The 19,083-nt window shown below is 34.9% G+C and overlaps 1 protein-coding gene across 4 annotated transcripts in view; it reads left to right on the plus strand.

The window, feature by feature from the left end:
- Positions 1-19,083, plus strand: part of FNBP1L (formin binding protein 1 like) — a 112,361-nt gene that overhangs the window by 42,623 nt on the left and 50,655 nt on the right. For all 4 annotated transcript variants that reach the window (XM_055340024.1, XM_055340023.1, XM_055340021.1 and 1 more), the window contains exon 2: positions 12,821-12,936. In XM_055340024.1, the coding sequence (XP_055195999.1) occupies positions 12,821-12,936 (116 nt within the window). The remainder of the gene's footprint in view (positions 1-12,820; positions 12,937-19,083) is intronic.

Here is a 19,083-nt window from a genome sequence, read left to right on the forward strand (position 1 = left end):
CTTTATCATGTTGAGGTATGTTCTCTCTAAACCTACTTTGTTGAGGATTTTTATCATGAATGGGTATTGTACTTCGCCAAATGCTTTTTCTGCATCTACTGAGATTATATGCTTTTTGTCCTTTATTTTGATGTGATGTATTGTGTTGATTGATTTGTGAACATTGAACTACCTTTGCAACCCAAGAACAAATTGTGATTGATGATGTGAATGATTTCTTAAATTTATTGGATTTGGTTTAGTAGTATTTGTTGAGGATTTTTGTATCTTATGTTTATCAGAGATATTGGCGTGTAGTTCTCTTTTTTTGATAGTATCTTAGGCTGATTTTGGTATCAGGATAATGCTGTCTTCATAGAATAAATTTGAGATTTCCTTTCTCTTCAGTTTTTTGTTATAGTTTGATAAGAATAGCTATTAACTCTTATTTAAATGTTTGTTAGAATTCACCTGTGAAGCCATCTGGTTCTGGACTTTTGTTTGGCGTTTTTGATTATTAATTAAATTCCATTGATGGTAATTGCTGTGTTCAAATTTTCTGTTTCTTCCTGATTAGTTTTGGGAGGTTATATATTTCTAGAAATTTGTCCATTTTTTCCCTAGTCTAATTTGTTGACATAAATTTTTCAAAATATTCTCATCCTTTGTATTTGTGTTGTTATATCTTCTCTTTTATTTCTGATTTTGTATTGCGTGTAATTTGAGTTCTTTTTCTCTTTGAGTCTGGCTAAAGGTTTATCAATTCTGTTGATCTTTTCAAAAAACAGCTCCTGCTTTCATTGATCTGTTTGTTATTTCAGTTACTATATCATTTATTTATTTTCTAATCTTTATTATTTCTTTCTTTGTACTAGTTTTAGGTTTCATTTATTCTTTGTCTAGCTCCTTTAGGTGTAAGGTTGTTTGAGATTTTTCTCACCGTTTGAAGTAGACCTGTATTGCTATAAACTTCACTCTTCGAACAGCTTTTGCTGCATCCCAAAGATTTTGGAATGTTTTGTTTTCTGTATTTTTTTTATTTCCTCTTGGTATCTTGGTTGATCCATTCATTGTTTAGTAGCATGTTATTCAACCTCCCTGTATTTGTGTTCTTTGCAGATTTTTTCTTATGGTTGACAACTAGTTTCTTAGCGTTGTGTTTGGAAAAGATGCATGAAATGACTTCAGTTTTTTGAATTCAGTATCATATCTTACCATATATCTTCATGGGGGATCACTTCTGTTGAATTCCAGATATAGGTATTTAACTGCGTATTCAACATATCTTGGATGTCTAAGGATATCACAGACTTAACTGTGTAAAACCAAAATTTTGTCTTCTCCTTGACCAGACTTGTTCACTTAATTGCCCCAGTTTAGTTCAAAGCAAATTTATCCTTCTAGATGGTGGTGCTCAAAATTGATGTCTCTCTTTCACAACCCACACAGAAAATATCAGAAACTTTTGTTGTCATGGCCTTGAGAATATATATCCAAAATCTTACCACTTTTCACTATTCTGCTCCTTCCACCCTGGTCCAAGCTAACCTGATCTCTAGTCTGGATTATTGCAGTAGCCTTCCCCAAAAGTCTCCCTTGCCTTCAATCACTTTTTTTTTTTTTTTCCTAATCAGGTTTAATAATCTGAGTCAGGTCATGTTGGGCTATGCTCAAGAACCTCCAGTGCGTTTTCATCTTAATCAGTGTAAAGCTGAGGTCCTTATGGTGGAAGATAAGGCTTGTGCAGCCTGCATTCTGACCCTTTACACTTCCCACTTTAACGCCTACTCTTTCTGGAATACATCAAGCATATGCAGACTCAGAGTCTTAAACATTTTAACAACTAAACCTGAAATTGCACTGATTCTTCAGGTAGGTAGAAGCACTAAGGTTGTAGATAGTGTATCCAACGTAATAAGCATGAGGGCAGAATAAAAGCACATAGGTGTTTGTGTTAAAAATAGAGTTGGAGAATGAGGAATTATCTTCTGACTGTGTCTCTTTTAGTGAGGTAGGAAGCAGGGTTTTGGCTGAGAGTGAGATGGATAGGAGGTGGTGCAAATTTAAACCGAAAGAATGTATAAAATGGTTGGCTATGATAGTGGGATGGTGAATGGGTTCAGGCTAAGTAGTATTAAACTGTTTTGGGTTAATCACATGTTTCAAAATAATGACCAATGAGTTTGGTTGATTGGGTGGTTTCTCTGCCTGTCTGTCCATCTGTCCGTCCTTCCTTTCCTTCCTTACTTCCTTCCCACCCCATTTTTTTCCTGCAGCACGAGAAAGGGTTGGTAAAGAGTTAAATATAATACCATGGTTGAAATTTGACAAAGCAAGAGAGAGAGCAAAGACAGTTGAGGCTATTTGCATGAAATGATAACAGTGATGGCACCTGGTGGCTCAGTTGGTTGAGTGGCTGACTCTTGATTTCGGCTTACGTTAGGATCTTGGGTCGGGTCCTGGAATTAAGTCCTGCATCAGGCTCCTTGATCAGTGGGGAGTTGGCTTTTGTCCATGCAGAGGATTTTCTGTCTCCCTCCCTCTCCCCTTCCCCCTACTTGCTCTGTCTCTCACTCAAATCTTTAAAAAAAAAAAACAAAAAACGGACGCTTGGGTGGCTCAGTGGTTGAGCATCTGCCTTTGGTTATGGTCATGATCCCAGGGTCCTGGGATCGAGTCCCATGTCGGGCTCCCTATAGGGAGCCTGTTTCTCCCTTTGCCTATTTCTCTGCCTCTCTGTGTCTCTCATGAATAAATAAAATCTTAAAAAACCCCACAAGGAAACAAATCCAAATAATTCAGTTGTTTATCTTAAAATTAATATATTCTTGTTTACTTTTGGGGTAGATATTGTTGACTCTGAATTACAAATTGGCTTTTTAGTTCCATGAGACTTTAAAAAAGTTTCCAGTTTCATATGAATCCAAGAATGAGAAAAGTCAGTTGTGTTAGATGTTAAAAATGTTTTTGGTAGTACTTTGGTATTCAGAAGTGCTGGAGAAACTTTGGCAGTAATCAGAGCCATAGAGTAAACCCAAACTAGGACAGCAAAGTCATTATTCTGCTTTTTAGTGAAGGAAGTTTTTCAAAAAATAGTTGTGACCTTTGGTGCTTTACCAGAAGTACTTTATTGGAACTTCATTTAGATGCAAGGCTGTGTCAAAGTAATTAGAAAAACAAGGATTGAATATAAAATAGTGACTTCTGAAAAAAATTGTTAACATTTTGTGATCCATAAAATACTTATTTTTAATTAAATTGAATTAAAGATAATTTTATAGATAAAAGTAAGGTGACTGAGTAAATTTAGTATTTATTACCACACATCACTATACAGTAGAACCTTGGAGCAACACATGATTTATGCTGAATAGTATGGACAGTTAGTTGGTGTTGATGCCAACTTTAATTTCGAGTGTTTTCCTTGTGTTCCCAAATGAATAAGGTAAAGTAACTTTAAACATTTTACAAAATTAAAAAAAAAAAAAACAGTACCTGAAGGAGACAGAAAGTAATAGCTTTCTTGAATTTAAATATGAGATCACATTTAATTAGGGCATACCACTGAGGGGAGAGAGCATATTTCACAGAAGCTGTGTAAAAATGAATATGTTGGAAGTGAGGGATTAATGAAGGCAAGAAAATGGAAGAAGTTGGACTCTCCTAGTAATCTAGAGTAAATCCATAGAAATAAGAGCAATGCTAAAGGTAGAGAGAATGGGAGAGTAAGGCTAATTGCCTTTTTTGATAACTTAATATTATTTATTTGTAATCCATAGGTGATTTCAGATGCTGCTTAATTTTACTTCTTTAGTTTATTATCTTGAGCATTTTCTGACATTTTCCACTATATAGTCCAAGGTATTTGCTGACAATTACTGGGGAGAAATGTGATTTCAGGCTTTGAAACTAAACATAAGGCTTTATGATTGGTTCTTATTTTTTGATAGAAGAGTTTCCTATTTCATTTTGTGTTAATAAAAAGCATTCCTTGATGTCCAGCCATGTTCTCTCATGCTTTTGGAGTTGTTCTGACCACTAATGGTATGACTGACTACTCAAAAAGACTCAACAACTTACCAGGGATCTTATAAAGAGTTTAGACATTCAGTGTGTGTATTAGGCAGTTTTTAACTTGAGATTTTTTAATTTGTTCCTTTTATGGTGCTCAAAGCTCCCCAGTGACCCAGAATTTTTATCAAACCATCTCTTTCTCTCCTGGTGAAATAAATGCATCATTTTTACTAACAGTATTCACAACAGTTACTCATTTGTTTATTAAGAATATAAAACTGGATGTGAATTTAGAAGATAATCTTTCTAACCCCATCCCATTTTGGTTGCTAGCCAGCTATGAGCAAATCACTTAAGCATTCTGGGCCTTAGCTTCCATATTTATAAAGTCAAGGGTCTGGGACCATTATTTACTAATAAACAGCCTTATTTAACCAAACAGTGGTGTGTTATAGTAGAAGTTTGGAGTCAGAGTGGTTCAATTCCTTAATTTCAGGAACTTGGTTTCCTTGGTTATAAAATGCCTTGTCCACAAGAGGGTTTTGTAGGGAACATTGGGTAATGTATGTGAAAATACTTTGTAAATTCAAAAGTACTAAGCAAATAGAATGGTTATTCAGTCAGCATACTAGTAAGTGCTTGTGTATGTTCTAGGCTATGTGATAAGGTTAATTTTGTTATTAATCCTTGGTTTTAACATTTCTTAAGTCCTTGAATCACCCCAAAATACTAATATCATTGTTAACAAAGGAAGTGATCAAATGATTGTTTGGAAACTGGTATATATATAAAAATGCAAAATAAACTTGTACTTTGTTACCTAATGTCTCTCGGATTTAGGGTACAGAGACAACTTTATGGTGAAGTTCTTTTACAGTTTTGTAATTGTTGCTTTTGTTGAGTTCTGCTTAGAGAAAAATGTCTGGTAAAATAACAATTTAAAGTGGACATTTTTTGTTCACTGAAATTTTAACATTTCAGCCATGAATCTTGTTTGGATCTCTTGCTATTTACTTTGCCTTTTTATTATTTGTATGAATATTAATAAATTACTTTCTCTGCTCACTTTCAGAATTTAAATCATTCATTTTTGAATGTTTGGAGTTTATGGTGTTTATACTATCTCTTAAATGTATTGTAATTAATATGTCTAGTTGAAAACCCAGGTATCTTGTTCAATGGATTAAATAAAATTTATCTTAAGAACACTTAATAAGTGTTTCTTCTGCATTTTAAATGTCATAACATTAAATATATATGTGACAAATTTTTACAGTTTGTGGATTGAGGCAGAAAAATAATTTATAATACGTGTATATAATGTAGTATTTAAAATTTTCTGTTTTAAAACTACTGACTTTCAGAGGTACTTTTTTTCTTTTTTTTTTCTCCTTTATTTTTTAAAAAGATTTATTTATTTATTTATTCGGTGGGGGGGGGGAGAGAGAGAGAGAGAGGCAGGCAGAGACACAGGCAGAGGAAGAAGCGGGCTCCATGCAGGAAGCCTGACGTGGGACTCAGTCCCGGGTCTCCAGGATCACACCCCGGGCTGCTGGCGGTGCTAAACCGCTGCGTCACCAGGGTTGCCCACTTTTTTTCAATTCAGATTTTTTCCCCCTAGAGTGGCTAAAAAAGAGAACTTTGTTTCACTTTCAAATGTGTATCTCATGCTTTATCTTGCCTTTTAATACTGTATGTATGTATGTTTTTTTAGTTGGCCTTTATTTGGGATCTGTTTATTTAATGGGTATATGAAGATCTTAGTTAAATATAATTAACACAGTTATTTGGCTTGTCTAATTTTCTGCTTGTACAGTTATCCAGTAATATTTTTGAATATTTAAAACAGAAATTAAAAACTTTATCAAAAGAGATTTTTTAGGTTAGTAACTTTACCTTCAGTAGCTGAAAAATAAAATTTTACTATACTTTCTTTTAATATTCTGATTGAGCAAAATAATATTTGTTATGGTGACAAACTCTAAAAATACCTTTTGGTGAGTTAATATATATATAGTTCAAGGTTCTGTTCAGTGGAATTTTAACATAAATGATTTTGAGTATTGGAGGAAAAAGGAATGACATTAAAAATTTGACATAGGTCTTAGATACGAAGTTCTCTTAGATGATTTGATTTTTCTTTAGGAATCCTGAAAGACCTTGAAATAGACCTGGGGGATATGTAAATTTGGACCAGTATTTTTTTTTTTTTTATGATTTTATTTGTTTATATGAGAGGAGGGTAGGGTAGGGTCAGAGGGAGAAGCAGACTTCCACTGAGAGGGAAGCCCAACTCAATCCTCAGGACTCCTTAGGACTCTATCTGGGGACTCTGGGATTATTACCTGAGCTGAAGGCAGGTGCTTAACTTGACTGAGCCACCCCTGTGCCCTGGACCAATATTCTTAATTTAACTTGGAAAGTGATGAACTAAAATAGAAAACTAGAATTCAATTAAAAAAAAAAAACTAGAATTCTGTGTGGATACAAGAGAAGGTAAAGATAACATAAGACCATATAGTAGATTAGGGAGGACTTGATATAGATCAGATGATAATGCATAATTTAAAGCAAAGGTCTTCAAAGTAGAGCACACAAGATGATCCACTGAAATAAGGAGAAAAGAACTTAGTACTTCTATTTATGTATGTTATCTAAAAAAGAACAACTGTGATACTGTACTAGTGTTTTAAATACGAATTGACATTGGAGTCTTGCTTTTGACTTAAAAGTTTCCAATAAAGAAATTGTGGGTTAAATATGTGAGCATAGGAAAACAATAAGAAATGGCAAGGCTGATGCTTATCTTCTTAATACATTTGAGAAAAAATATAAACAGTAGTTATTAACAATGTTTATTAAAGAAAAAAGATACAATGGCTGTATCTTGATCATATGGACTAGAAGTGGTTTCCCATAAGGAGATTATTTGAAATATGGCTACTGATCTGTTACGGTTATTAATGAAGCTTGTTCTGAATGTATTTTATGTCTTACGATAATCAGATAACAATATGAAGCCATCAGAATAAGAGTTTGAAAAATAAGAATGCAGGGGATCCCTGGGTGGCTCAGCGGTTTAGCGCCTGCCTTTGGCCCAGGGCACAATCCTGGAGTCCCGGGATCGGGTCCCACGTCCCCACGTCGGGCTTCCTGCAGGGAGCCTGCCTCTCCCTCTGCCTGTGTCTCTGCCTCTCTCTCTCTCTCTGTCTATCATAAATAAATAAAATCTTTAAAAAAATTTAAAAAAAAAAGAATGCATCTTGTGACCTCTGCAGTTTTTTTTAGTGATATTTAAAGTCACATGGTCAAGAGTCTACTAAATTTCACTGAATTTGTTGATAAATGTTTGGAAGCCTCTTTCCTTTTATTGTGGTAAAATATAGGTAACATTTACCATTTTAAGTGTACAATTTACTGACATTAACTATATTCACAGTATTGTACAGTCATCACTACCATCCATTTCCTGAACTTTTCTCATCTTCCCAAGCAAAACTCTACCCATTAAACAATAACTCCCCATTCTCCCTCAGCCCCTGGTAACCACATTTCTGTGTCTATGTATTTAACTACTCTAAGTACTCTGTAGAAATGGAATCATAGTATTTGTTCTGACTGGGTTAATTCACATAGCATGTCTTCAAGGCTCATCCATGTTGTAGTATGTGTCAGAATATCCTTTTAAAGGCTAAGTAGCATTCTGTTGTATGTATACACCACAATTTGTTTATTCATTATCTGTTAATGTGTGGGTTGTTTTCACCTTTTGGTTATTGTGAATAATGCTTCTATGAACATGAGTATACTGGAATCCTCTTTAGATTTTAGACTTAATGGTAAAAGCATGCTACTAGGAATATACTTACTCTTCCTTTTGTGGTAAAAACACATGTTATATATAAAACAACATGGTGACAAACTAATCTCAACAAATACTGTTAGAAGGCTCATAGGAGACACCCCTAAAGAAATATTTTAGAAAAAATTATATGATGAAAGCATGGTTGTATAGTTTAATTAAGATATAGATGTTTCTAATATTTCAGTATATGTTTGTAAGATTGTTTCAATAATAAAGTTTATTTAGAACTACTTTTTTTGGAAAGTAGTTAAAGGAAAGATGTGTTGAAGATTTATTCTTTTTTTTTAAGATTTTATTTATTTGTGAGAGAGCATAAGCAGGAAGGAGGGAAAGAGGGAGAAGCAGGCTCCCACTGAGCAGGGCACCCCATGTGTGGCTTGGGGATCATGACATAAGCTGAAGGCAGATGCTTAACTGATTAACCTCCTCAGGCACCCCTGATGATTTATTCATAATAGTAAATGATCTAAACAGAGTTTTATGAAAAACAGATTATAACCAGTGATATAACAGTGCATTGACTGGGATATTAGAAAGGTAATTGGGATACGGTTGTAATTTATTCACTTCATCATTTATTGGTAAGCAAAAACATAAGTGAAGCCAGAAGGTCACAGGATATTACAGCATATTTTTATTATGGTAATTTATAAAAATGGTCATTATTTATAAAAACAATGCCTTTACAATACAGCAGATAGACTTTTGACAATATTTCCAAATGAAATGGGGAGGGACCACTGAAAATCTTTGTTTCATACAGGTTTGTTTAAATGTTGATTTTTTATATATATATATATATATTATATATATATATATATATATATATATATATATATTCATGAGAGAGGCAGAGACACAGGCAGAGGCAGAAGCAGGTTCCATGCAGGAAGCCTGATGTGGGGCTCGATCCTGGGACAAAGGCTGAAGGCGGTGCTAAAACCGCTGAGCCACCCGGGCTGCCCGCAATTTCTTTAATAAGTAGCTGTTAGTAATATGCTTTCCTGTCAAGTATTTTTGAGAAAATTTAATCTGTCCCATCAAACTACAGAACATTTTAATAGTGAATAGCTACTTTGCCAAAGAAATTTGAGCTGTGGAGAAAGCATTTTGATGATGGATGTTTGGAAATGCTTCCATCATTATATAATTTTGTTGCTGAGAATAATGTATGGACCAGCAAATATTTTATCTTTAGTACTGACAGGTGTGAGTGTGTGTGTAGAGAAAACGAGAGACTGATTGGTTTATAAAGACTTTAGTCACATGATTTTAAAGGTTTGGCAGGTCCAAATTGCAAGGTGGGACAAAGAAGAGTTCTAGTTGCCATTTTAGCCCAAAGGCAGTCAGCTGGCAGCATCCCTTCTCGTAAGGGAAGATTAGTCTTTGTTCTGTTAAGGCCTTCAACTGATTGGATGAGGCTTGTTCACTTTAGGATAATAAAACAGATTATCCTCTGTTTTATTATAAATTCACCAATTTAAGTATTAATCTTATCTAAAAAATGCCTTCACAGAAACACCCAGGATAATATCTGACCAAAATTATAGGCAATGTGGCCTAGCCAAATTGACAGACAAAAATCACATCAGTTTCAGTGGAGTTTGAACCTATGTGTTGAAAATATGACGATGCAGTGCTTTCTGATTAGTTTGTAAAAATAACAGCCTAACATCAAGGATCTTTATTACCCTAATTTTAACACAAACTGTTACATATTGGTGAATAAGATTGAAAAAGGATTTGGAAAGTACAGTCCATAGTGAATTTTTTCCACTTAGATCTTTAGAGTTTTGTGAGTCTTTTTGTTTCCCTAGCTATGACGACCACTAAAAACTAATTGTCGCAGTTTGGAACCAAGGCTTGAGATTTCTTTGCCATTAATTTTTTTTTTTTTAAAGATTCTATTTATTTGAGAGAGAGAACTTGAATGCCTAAGTGAGAGAAGGGGCAAAGAGGGGGAGGGAGAGGGAAGCAGACTCTGCACTGAGCTTGGAGCCCCCATTCAGGGCTCATCTCACAACCTGAGACCATGACCTGAGCTTTAATCAAGAGTCCAACTGAAGCCACCTGGGCGCCCTACCATTAAGTATTACACCAAGATTTTAGAAATAATGAAGCATATTTAATTCATTGCTCTCACTAAAATTGTTAATATTTTAAAAAGTCATGGCCCAAAGGCTTTTGTTAAGTATGTTAAGTATGTTAAAAAAAAACTATTTAAAACAAACATTTCAGTTTTACTTCCTTTTTAAGATTTCTTTTTTCTGAATTTCATAATTACATAATTTAATGGTATAGTTTATATAATTTATGATTAAACACATATGGTTGTTTAAATTTTTTATGGATAGTTTATAATTTTAAAAAAATCAAAGATTTTATCTAGAAGATAAAGAAGTGTTAATGTAAAATTTGATGAAGAAGATGGTGAGAAGAAGCCTTTGAAACATTTTGGAAAAATGAAGGATGAGTGTTAGAACTTCAGACTGTTGGTTTTTAGGGAAATGTTTTTTGTTGAGAGTTTTTCAGTTTGAAAGGAAATTTAATTTATAATAGGAAATACTAATATTCTAATTAAGCTTACTGGGCAGTGCATTCTCTTGCTCTGTTCAAGTCTACTTTGGAGGCCAAATGATAATGAAAAAGTTGCATGAAAGAATAGAATTAGAGTAGTAATACCAAATTGTGACAGCCAGATGAATTCTATCTCTGCTGTTTAGATAGAATTTACTTACCTTCATGAGTAGAATTTTAAGATGAATTAAAGTAGGGAAAGGGATAAAAGGTAAAGACTTGAAGATGATTTATTTGTAAATAACGAATCCTATTAATCCATGTGATTTAGAAAAAGAAGAACAATTAGAGATAAAGAAGAGGGATGGTTTTTGAACTCTTTGTCAACATTATAGACTTTTGATATGGGAGAAGGAGAAAGCACCAAGATATTAGTTTGGAGATTATTCTTGAAGAATAGAAAATGGTGGTTTCTTAGGCAACAGAAAGGAATATCTTTTGAGGATTGAGAGAGTTCTGCAGGACCAGTGATACTTTGTGATGTGTTAGTATCATGTTTACTGCATTGTACAGCACTTAATAATATCCTCATAACCCTATTGAGGTGTGGTGGGACTCCCATTTTAAGATGGAAAAAATTCAGAAGGCCTTGGTAATTTGCCCAATGTCAAACATCTGGTAAATGCAGAGCCCAGAATTTGAACTGATGTATATTTGATTTTATTTATATATAGCTTCATTGGCTGCCTGCAATGATGCAAGGCATGGCGCTTATGCCTTGGGAGTTCAGAGTTGGATAAAACATGGTTCCTGCCCTCCACAGAGTATGGCAAGTGAATAAGATAGTAATTTCTAAATTTCTATGCAACAAAGGACACAGGTAACAAAACTAAAATGCAACCTATGGAATCAGAGAAGATATTTGCAAATGACATATCCCATAAAGGGTTGGTATCTAAAATACATAAAGAACTTAGAAAACTCAGCGCCACTTAAATGAATAATCCAGTTAAAAAATGGGCAGAGGATGTGAATAGACATTTTTCCTAAGAACTATAGATGGCTAACAGACACATGGAAAGATGCTCAAAATCACTGATCATCAGGGAAATACAAGTTAAAACTATGGTTATCACTCACACCTGTCAGAATGACTAAAATTAACAACATAAGAAACAACAGGTGTTGGTGAAGATGTGGAATAAAGGGAACCCAGAACCCTCTTGCACTGCTGGTGGGAATGCAAACCGGTCTAGCCACTGTGGAAAACAGTATGGAGGTTCCTCAAAAAGTTAAAAATAGAACTACATTATCCAGCAATCACACTACTAGGTATTTACCCAAAGAATACAAATATACTAATTCAAAAGGATCTACGCAACCCAATGTTTATAGCAGCAGTATCTACAATAGCCAAATTACAGAAACAGCCCAAGTGTCTATTGATTGATAAACTGATAAAGAAGATGTGGTGTGGGGGATCCCTGGGTGGCTCAGAGGTTTAGCGCCTGCCTTCAGCCCAGGGGGTGATCCTGGAGTCCCGGGATCGCGTCCCATGTCGGGCTTCCTTCGTGGAGGCTGCTGCTTCCTTTGCCTGTGTCTCTGCCTCTCTCTCTCTCTCTCTCTCTCTCTCTCTCTCTCTGTCTCTCATGAATAAATAAATAAAATCTTTAAAAAAAAAGATGTGAATATATATTAAAAAGCCATAGAAAAGAATGAAATCTTAACCACTTACAACAACATGGATGGAGCTAAAGAGTATTTTTTTTAAGTGAAATGTCAGAGAAAGACCGACATAAGAAACAAAACAAAGGGGAAAAAAAGAAACCTAAAAAAAAGACTTTTAACCATAGAGAACAAAACTGGTGGTTACCAGAAGGGAGATGAGTGAGGGGGTGTGGGATGAGTTAAGGAGTATACTTGTAATGAGCACCAAGTGATGTTTGGAAGTGTTGAATCACTGTACTGGATACCTGAAACTAATAATTACACTGTATGTTAACTAATTGGAATTTAAATAAAAACTTAAAGAAAAGATAGTAACTTTGGGGAGTTTTGGAGACCCAGAGAAAGACCAACATATCCCAGTCTGAGAATTGAGGGCCATTTTCTGGAAGCCATAGTACCTGAACTAAGTCTTCAAGGAGTAAATTGTTAAAAGGTGAAGAGGGGACTTGTGTTGGGTCCAGGGAAACCACATATGTAAAGTCATTTAGATATAAAGTAGAGTGAATTATGCTAAGAAGTTAGCATTATAAGAAATTTAGCATTTATAACCTATTTCTCTGTAGGTCTTAAAGGATGAAGTGGGTAGAGACTAGCAGAAAAGCCTAGATATTTTCCTTTTATACTTCATTACCTCTCTGAATAAATATCAGAAGCTGTATAAAATGCTTGTGGATAAAATTTTAGACTTATCAATGTGTTTTTACCCTCCTTTTCTAGGATCAGTTCGACAGCTTAGACAAGCATACACAATGGGGAATTGACTTCTTGGAAAGATATGCAAAATTTGTTAAAGAGAGGATAGAAATTGAACAGAACTATGCGAAACAATTGAGGTAAGTTAAAGTTTTTTCAGTTCTCAGAAATGAAATTACCTCTTTTTATATATACTTATATATATATTTATTTATTTTATTGGTGTTCAATTGAAATTACATCTTTAAGTAGTTGAGTATTAAATAAATGTAAATTCTGTCAGGTTTTTTTTGGGTCAGAATTAGATTGAATTAGGTAACTGATTTTTTTTAATGATCAATTTAATTAAATCATTGCTATTACCACAAGGAATATTGGCTAACTAGATCATGAACAGACATCATTCCAGAAATATCTTAAAATCCTAAAATCAGGAAGCAAAATGCTAGGAAAAAGAAATAGCTGAGTAATACAGTTTTTCCAAACTGTAACGTTTTGCTTTAGTGTTGAAGGTTTCTTAAGTTTCTTGGATCCTCAGTTTCTATTAACTTAGAAATTGAGTGTGTTGATCTGTGTTTCTGTCAAAAATCCGATATATATATTACTGATGAAAGTAATGTTTGGATTATGTGTTAGAAGATAATAGTTTTAGGGATGCCAGGGTGGCTCTGGTTGAGCATCTGCCTTCGGCTCAGGGCGGAGTCCCAGGATCGAGTCCCACATCAGGCTCCTTGCAGGGAGCCTGCTTCTTCCTTGCCTATGTCTCTGCCTCTCTCTGTGTGTCTTTCATGAATAAATAAAATCTTAAAAAAAAGATAACAGTTTTAAAGGAAAAATTTTAGCCTTAAAACAAATGGAATTTATCTTAAGATTTTGTTCAAGTGGAAAATCATTGTTAGACATTATTTGACAGTTTTTGCTAGAACTTAATGGTAAAAATAAAAAAAAAAATAAATAGATAGATAGATAGATAAATAAATAAATAAATAAATAAATAAATAAATAAATAAAAATGGTGCTTAAGGGGAGACTGAGTGGCTCAGTCAATTAAGCATCTGACTCTTTATTTTGATTAAGGTCATGATCTCAGGGTCCTGAGGTTGAGCCCCTGCATCAGGCTCTGAGCTGGGCATGGAGCCTGCCTAAGATTCTTTGTGCCCCTCCCCCTTGTTCCCTCTCTTTTAAAAAAAAAAAAAAAGGTGTTTGAAGCCTTAAGGACTAGACCCTGATATAAGGTTCTTAGGGTTAGGGTTTATTGCAGGTGACAGAAAAATCTAACCTAACACAGGCACACATGACTAAAATTGCGTGTAAATAATGTTTCAGAGGTCATGTGTGTCCAGGCACCATTTCTTGGCTCTGCTTTCCCTTGTTATCTTTATCCTCAGGTCCCATTCAGTACTGGATTTTCTACCCCCTTAGCTCTAGGTTTCATATCTTCATATCTCCACATTCCAGGGGAGAATGATGGTCTTTTCTGTTGTACCTGGGGGGAGGAGAGAAGAAGGAAAAGGAGGAAAGAAGAAATTGAAAGAAGGAAAAGGAGGGGGGATAGAAGGACAGCAGACTACAAGCTTGTGCAGCTTTTTTCCTCCAGAAACTTGGGTGAAGATCTCCTTTTGTCATGCTAAACCTGTTTAGGTCATATGCTTCTCCTGAACAATTCAGAGGTGAGAATATTAGGTTAACTTCTAGCTATTGATGGGGGAGGATAGTTACCCTAATGAAATTTAAGGTAGTGGGTGGCAGAAAGTAGGGAGATAAATGTTTACTGTAGTAGTTGTAGTAGTAGTAGTAGTAGTAGTAGTAGTAGTGGTGGTGGTGGTGGTGGTGGTGGTGTATGTCACTACTGGCTGGTTGTAGGGATGGAATGGACTAGTATGTTGAATAGATTACTTATAATATTTTTATAATAATATACTATTATCATGACATTTATTGACACAATGGTATGCTAATTTCCTGATCCATTTATTTTCTTTTTTTAAGCAAGGTATTTTCCATATGAAAATATGAATCAGTGAATCTACTAGTATATTAATAATAATGATGATGATAGTTTACCTATCCAAAAGTTACCATTTGGAAACTTTACCCTTCAAGAATCTAGAAGCCTTACGGATTTCTGAAAAGTTAAAATAGCAATAAAAAATGTATTCACATGGGAAAAATGAAAAATTTCCCTCATTTAATTTTTAACTTGATCTCATTTCTAGCATATTAAGTTAAAGATGTACTTATTTATTAGAGCACATGTAGCAGAGGAGGGAGAGGGGGAGAATCTCAAGTGGACTCTGCACTGAGCGTGAGCCTGACACAGGGCTCAATCTTAACAACCCTGAGATCACGATCTGAGCCAAAACTAAGTTGTTGCTTAACCAACAGACGTGTCCATTTTGATTGATGATACATGATGACTTCAGATTACTTGGTAAAATACTTTTTGGTTTGTAGGGATAAAAAAATGAAATTGGTTATTCTTTTAATAAACTTACACTATTTGTATGGCAGAGATTAAAATTTGTTTAGTAAAAGAAGCTGATATGATAAGTATGTATCATTTATTATTTATTTCTTTTTAAAGATTTATTTCTTTTTAAAGATTTCTTTCTTTTAGAGAGAGAGAGAGGAAGGTGGGGGGGGGGGCAGAGAAAGAGAATCCCAAGTGGGATTCCACTCCACTGAGTGTAGAGCCTTACAAAGGGCTTGATCCTGGGACCCTGAGATCATGACCTGAGCAGAAACCAAGAGTTGGATGCTTAATTGAGCCACTAGGCTCCTCATTTTATGTTTTTCTAGTAAAGATAATTACAGTATTAAGTTCCATCATAGAGATTGCTCCATGAAATTATATTCCCTTATTCCCACCCTAAACTATTCCTTTTTGGTTCAAATGTGTGGTATACTGGAAGAGAAATAGATTGGATGATAGAAGCCTAATAGCTACTTATTTTAACCAGAACAGAAATCTCTCCAAATTCCTTTTGATCTTATGTTCTGTACCAGTGGCAACCAAACCTGGCCAACATAGCTGGTACTTCTAGAGCTGAGTGACTCTTAAGTTAAATGAATAAATAATTGAATGATCTGGGATCCCTGGGTGGCGCAGCGGTTTGGCGCCTGCCTTTGGCCCAGGGCGTGATCCTGGAGACCCGGGATCGAATCCCATATCGGGCTCCCGGTGCATGGAGCCTGCTTCTCCCTCTGCCTGTGTCTCTGCCCCCCCCCCCTCTGTGACTATCATAAATAAATAAATTTAAAAAAAATTAAAAAAAAATTGAATGATCTTTGTTTCAGTTTAGTTAAGAAATTAGGATCTCAGTCTTATACTGAACCTTTGTCAAAGTACCGCTTTCTGTCCATACTAGATAGATAGCATTTTTGTCATGTACATCATTGTAATGAGGTTATTCTGCTAAGAGCTGCCCCAGATATTTAGGATAGGCTTAGATACGGAATAATCCAACTAAAATCAGTTTTTATTTTCTGTTTAGTCTTTACTTTCTCATGCCTCTTTATCTTCCTTTAAAAAAAATTTTTTTTTTCATTAAGGAAGGAAAATAACCTTTCAAGAAGCCCTTTTTATTTTCATTTCCTTCTTGAGACATTAAGAACTCTTGGTGGAGTACCTGGTGGCTCAGTTGGTTAAGCGTCTGCTTTGGGCTCAGGTCATGATCCCAGGGTCTTGCTCAGGACCCTCCCTGCTCAGTGAGGAGCCTGCTTCTTCCTCTCCTGCCCCTCCTGATTGTGTTCTCTCATTGACTTGCTTGCTCTGTCTCAAATAAAAATCTTTCAGGAAAAGAATACTTTGGGTATTTTTTAAACCTTATGTAGAAAGTTTGTTTTTTTAATTATTATTTAAGATAAATACTATTATAAATTGGTGTTAGGGATAGATTAGCATAATGTTAAATTTACTTCTTTCTGATTCTTGCCTTTAATATTTTCCTTACCCTCTCAGTTCTTTTCTCCTCATGGCTTAGCAAACACCATGACACCTGGAGAACCTTTTCTTTAATGTCATGTAACTGTATTTTCTTGATATGTTTGGTTTGGACTTCATGTAGTTATCATTAGCATATTTTAGCTTTTTGATATTTTGTTTTTTGATCATTGGCATTCTTCTCCTATCTATACTTCCTTGTACTTTTTGTGAACCATAGAGCTCTATTTTTATCTCATTTCATTCTGTTATACCTAAAATGATGCTGCCTGCCCCCAGACCCCCCAACTTAATTATTCATCAAATTACTAATCTACGTTTTTAACTATTGGATTGTCTGTTTCAGTTTACGTATGCTGCTGTCTCTCTTAATCTTGGAAAGAGTGTGATGATACTCGTTACCATTGTATTCTTCAGACCTGTATTTTCCCTATAGCAAGCATCCAGCAGTAAACTGTTGAGGAATGATCCAATCAATGTAGAATGTTTCATTTAACTAGTAAAGAAACTCAGGCTCATCACCTTAATGAGAATCACAAACCCTGTTCCTGATTTTTCTATTACAGTGTTTTTTATTTTTTTTCTTGTAATAAATGTTAAAGCAGAAACTAACAAGTAAAACACAAAGCACATAGGAAAGTTCAAATCAGTCGTATTAAATATTTTGATAGTAAGCTTAAAGGACTTAAAGACTATTATTGTTTAAACAACTGCAAGAACAGCTTGATTGTTACTGGTGTTGACTGTGTAGATCACTTCATTAATCTCTTGGCTCTTTCATAATGCCTTAAGTAGATTCATTTCCAAATTATTTTTTGTACCATTTGAATAATGTAGCAGTGACTAAAATGAGGTAAAATATTTACTTCATTATTTTGTATGTATAAAATACAGGTAAATCAGACAGCTTTAGCTGTTTATTTGAATTTGGACTTTGAAGATATTATGTAGTTGTCTTTTAAGAATCCAGTATTTAGAAGGGAAACAAATTATCATCTTAGTCATTTTAAGTGTACATTTGGGGTGCCTTAAGTTTATTCATACCATTATGCAACCAATCTCCAGAACATACTCATCTTGAAAAACTAAAATTCTATACCCGTTAAAAACAACTCCTCATTTTTTCCTTCTCCCAGCCCTGCAATTCTATTTTCTGTTTCTATGAATTTGACTACTTTAGATGAGTCATAAGTAAAATAGAGTAGTTCTTTTTCTGCAGTGGGCTTGTTTCAGTTAACATAAGGGTTGCACATGTTGGAGCATATTCAGAATTTCCTTCCTTTTTAAGGCTGAATATTACTCCATTGTATGTATATATCACATTTTATCTCTTTATCTGTTAACATTTGGGTCCACCTTTTGGCTCTTATGAATAATGATGCTATGAACATGTGTGTACAAATACTTGTTTGAGTTCCTGCTTTCAGTTCTTTTGAATGTATAACTAGAATAAGAATTTCTGGATCATTTGGTAAATCTATTTAGTTTTTTGAAAAACCATCATACTGTTTTTCTCAGTGGCTGTAACTGTTTTACATGCCCACCAGCAATCCCTAAGGGTTCCAATTTCTTCACCTTCTTGCCAACACTTGTTATGATTGTGTGTGTGTGTGTTTTAAGTAGGCTCCTTGCTCAGTGTGGGGCTTGAACTCAGGACCTCTGAGATCAAGATCTGAGCTGCTGAAATCAAGAGTCAAATGCTTAACTGAGCAACCCAGGCACCCTTTGTTTTTGTTTTTGATAGTTGCCATCTTAGTGTAAGAGAGCTCAATGTGATTCTGAGTTGCATTTCCCTAAGGATTAGTGATATTGAGTATTTTTTCATATGCTTGAGGGCCATTTGTGTATCTTTGAAGAAATGCTATTCAAATTCTTTGTCCAATTTTTAATTTTAATTCAAATTATTTGGGTTTTTTGTTACTGAACTTTTAAGTGTTCAAATATTTTTCTGGATTTTAGCCCCTTACCAGATAGAGGAGTTGTAAATTCATTTTCCCATTCCATTTGCTGCTTTTTCATCTGTTGATTGTGACCTTGGATGCACAAGTTTTGTTTTGTTTTGTTTTTTTCTTTGAAAGAGAGAGAGGGAGGCAGAGACACAGGAGGAGGGAGAAGCAGGCTCCATGCCAGGAGCCCGACGCGGGACTTGATCCTGGGACTCCAGGATCGCGCCCTGGGCCAAAGGCAGGCGCCAAACCATTGAGCCACCCAGGGATCCCCTGGATGCACAAGTTTTACATTTTGATGTTCAGTTTATTTTTTTCTTTCATTGCTTATGCTTTTGTTGTCACATCCAAGAAATCATTGCCAAATCCAGTGTCATGAAGCTTTCCTCCTATTTTTT

The sequence above is a fragment of the Nyctereutes procyonoides genome, unplaced genomic scaffold (assembly GCF_905146905.1).
Source record: "Nyctereutes procyonoides isolate TBG_1078 unplaced genomic scaffold, NYPRO_anot_genome, whole genome shotgun sequence".
NCBI lineage: Eukaryota > Metazoa > Chordata > Mammalia > Carnivora > Canidae > Nyctereutes > Nyctereutes procyonoides.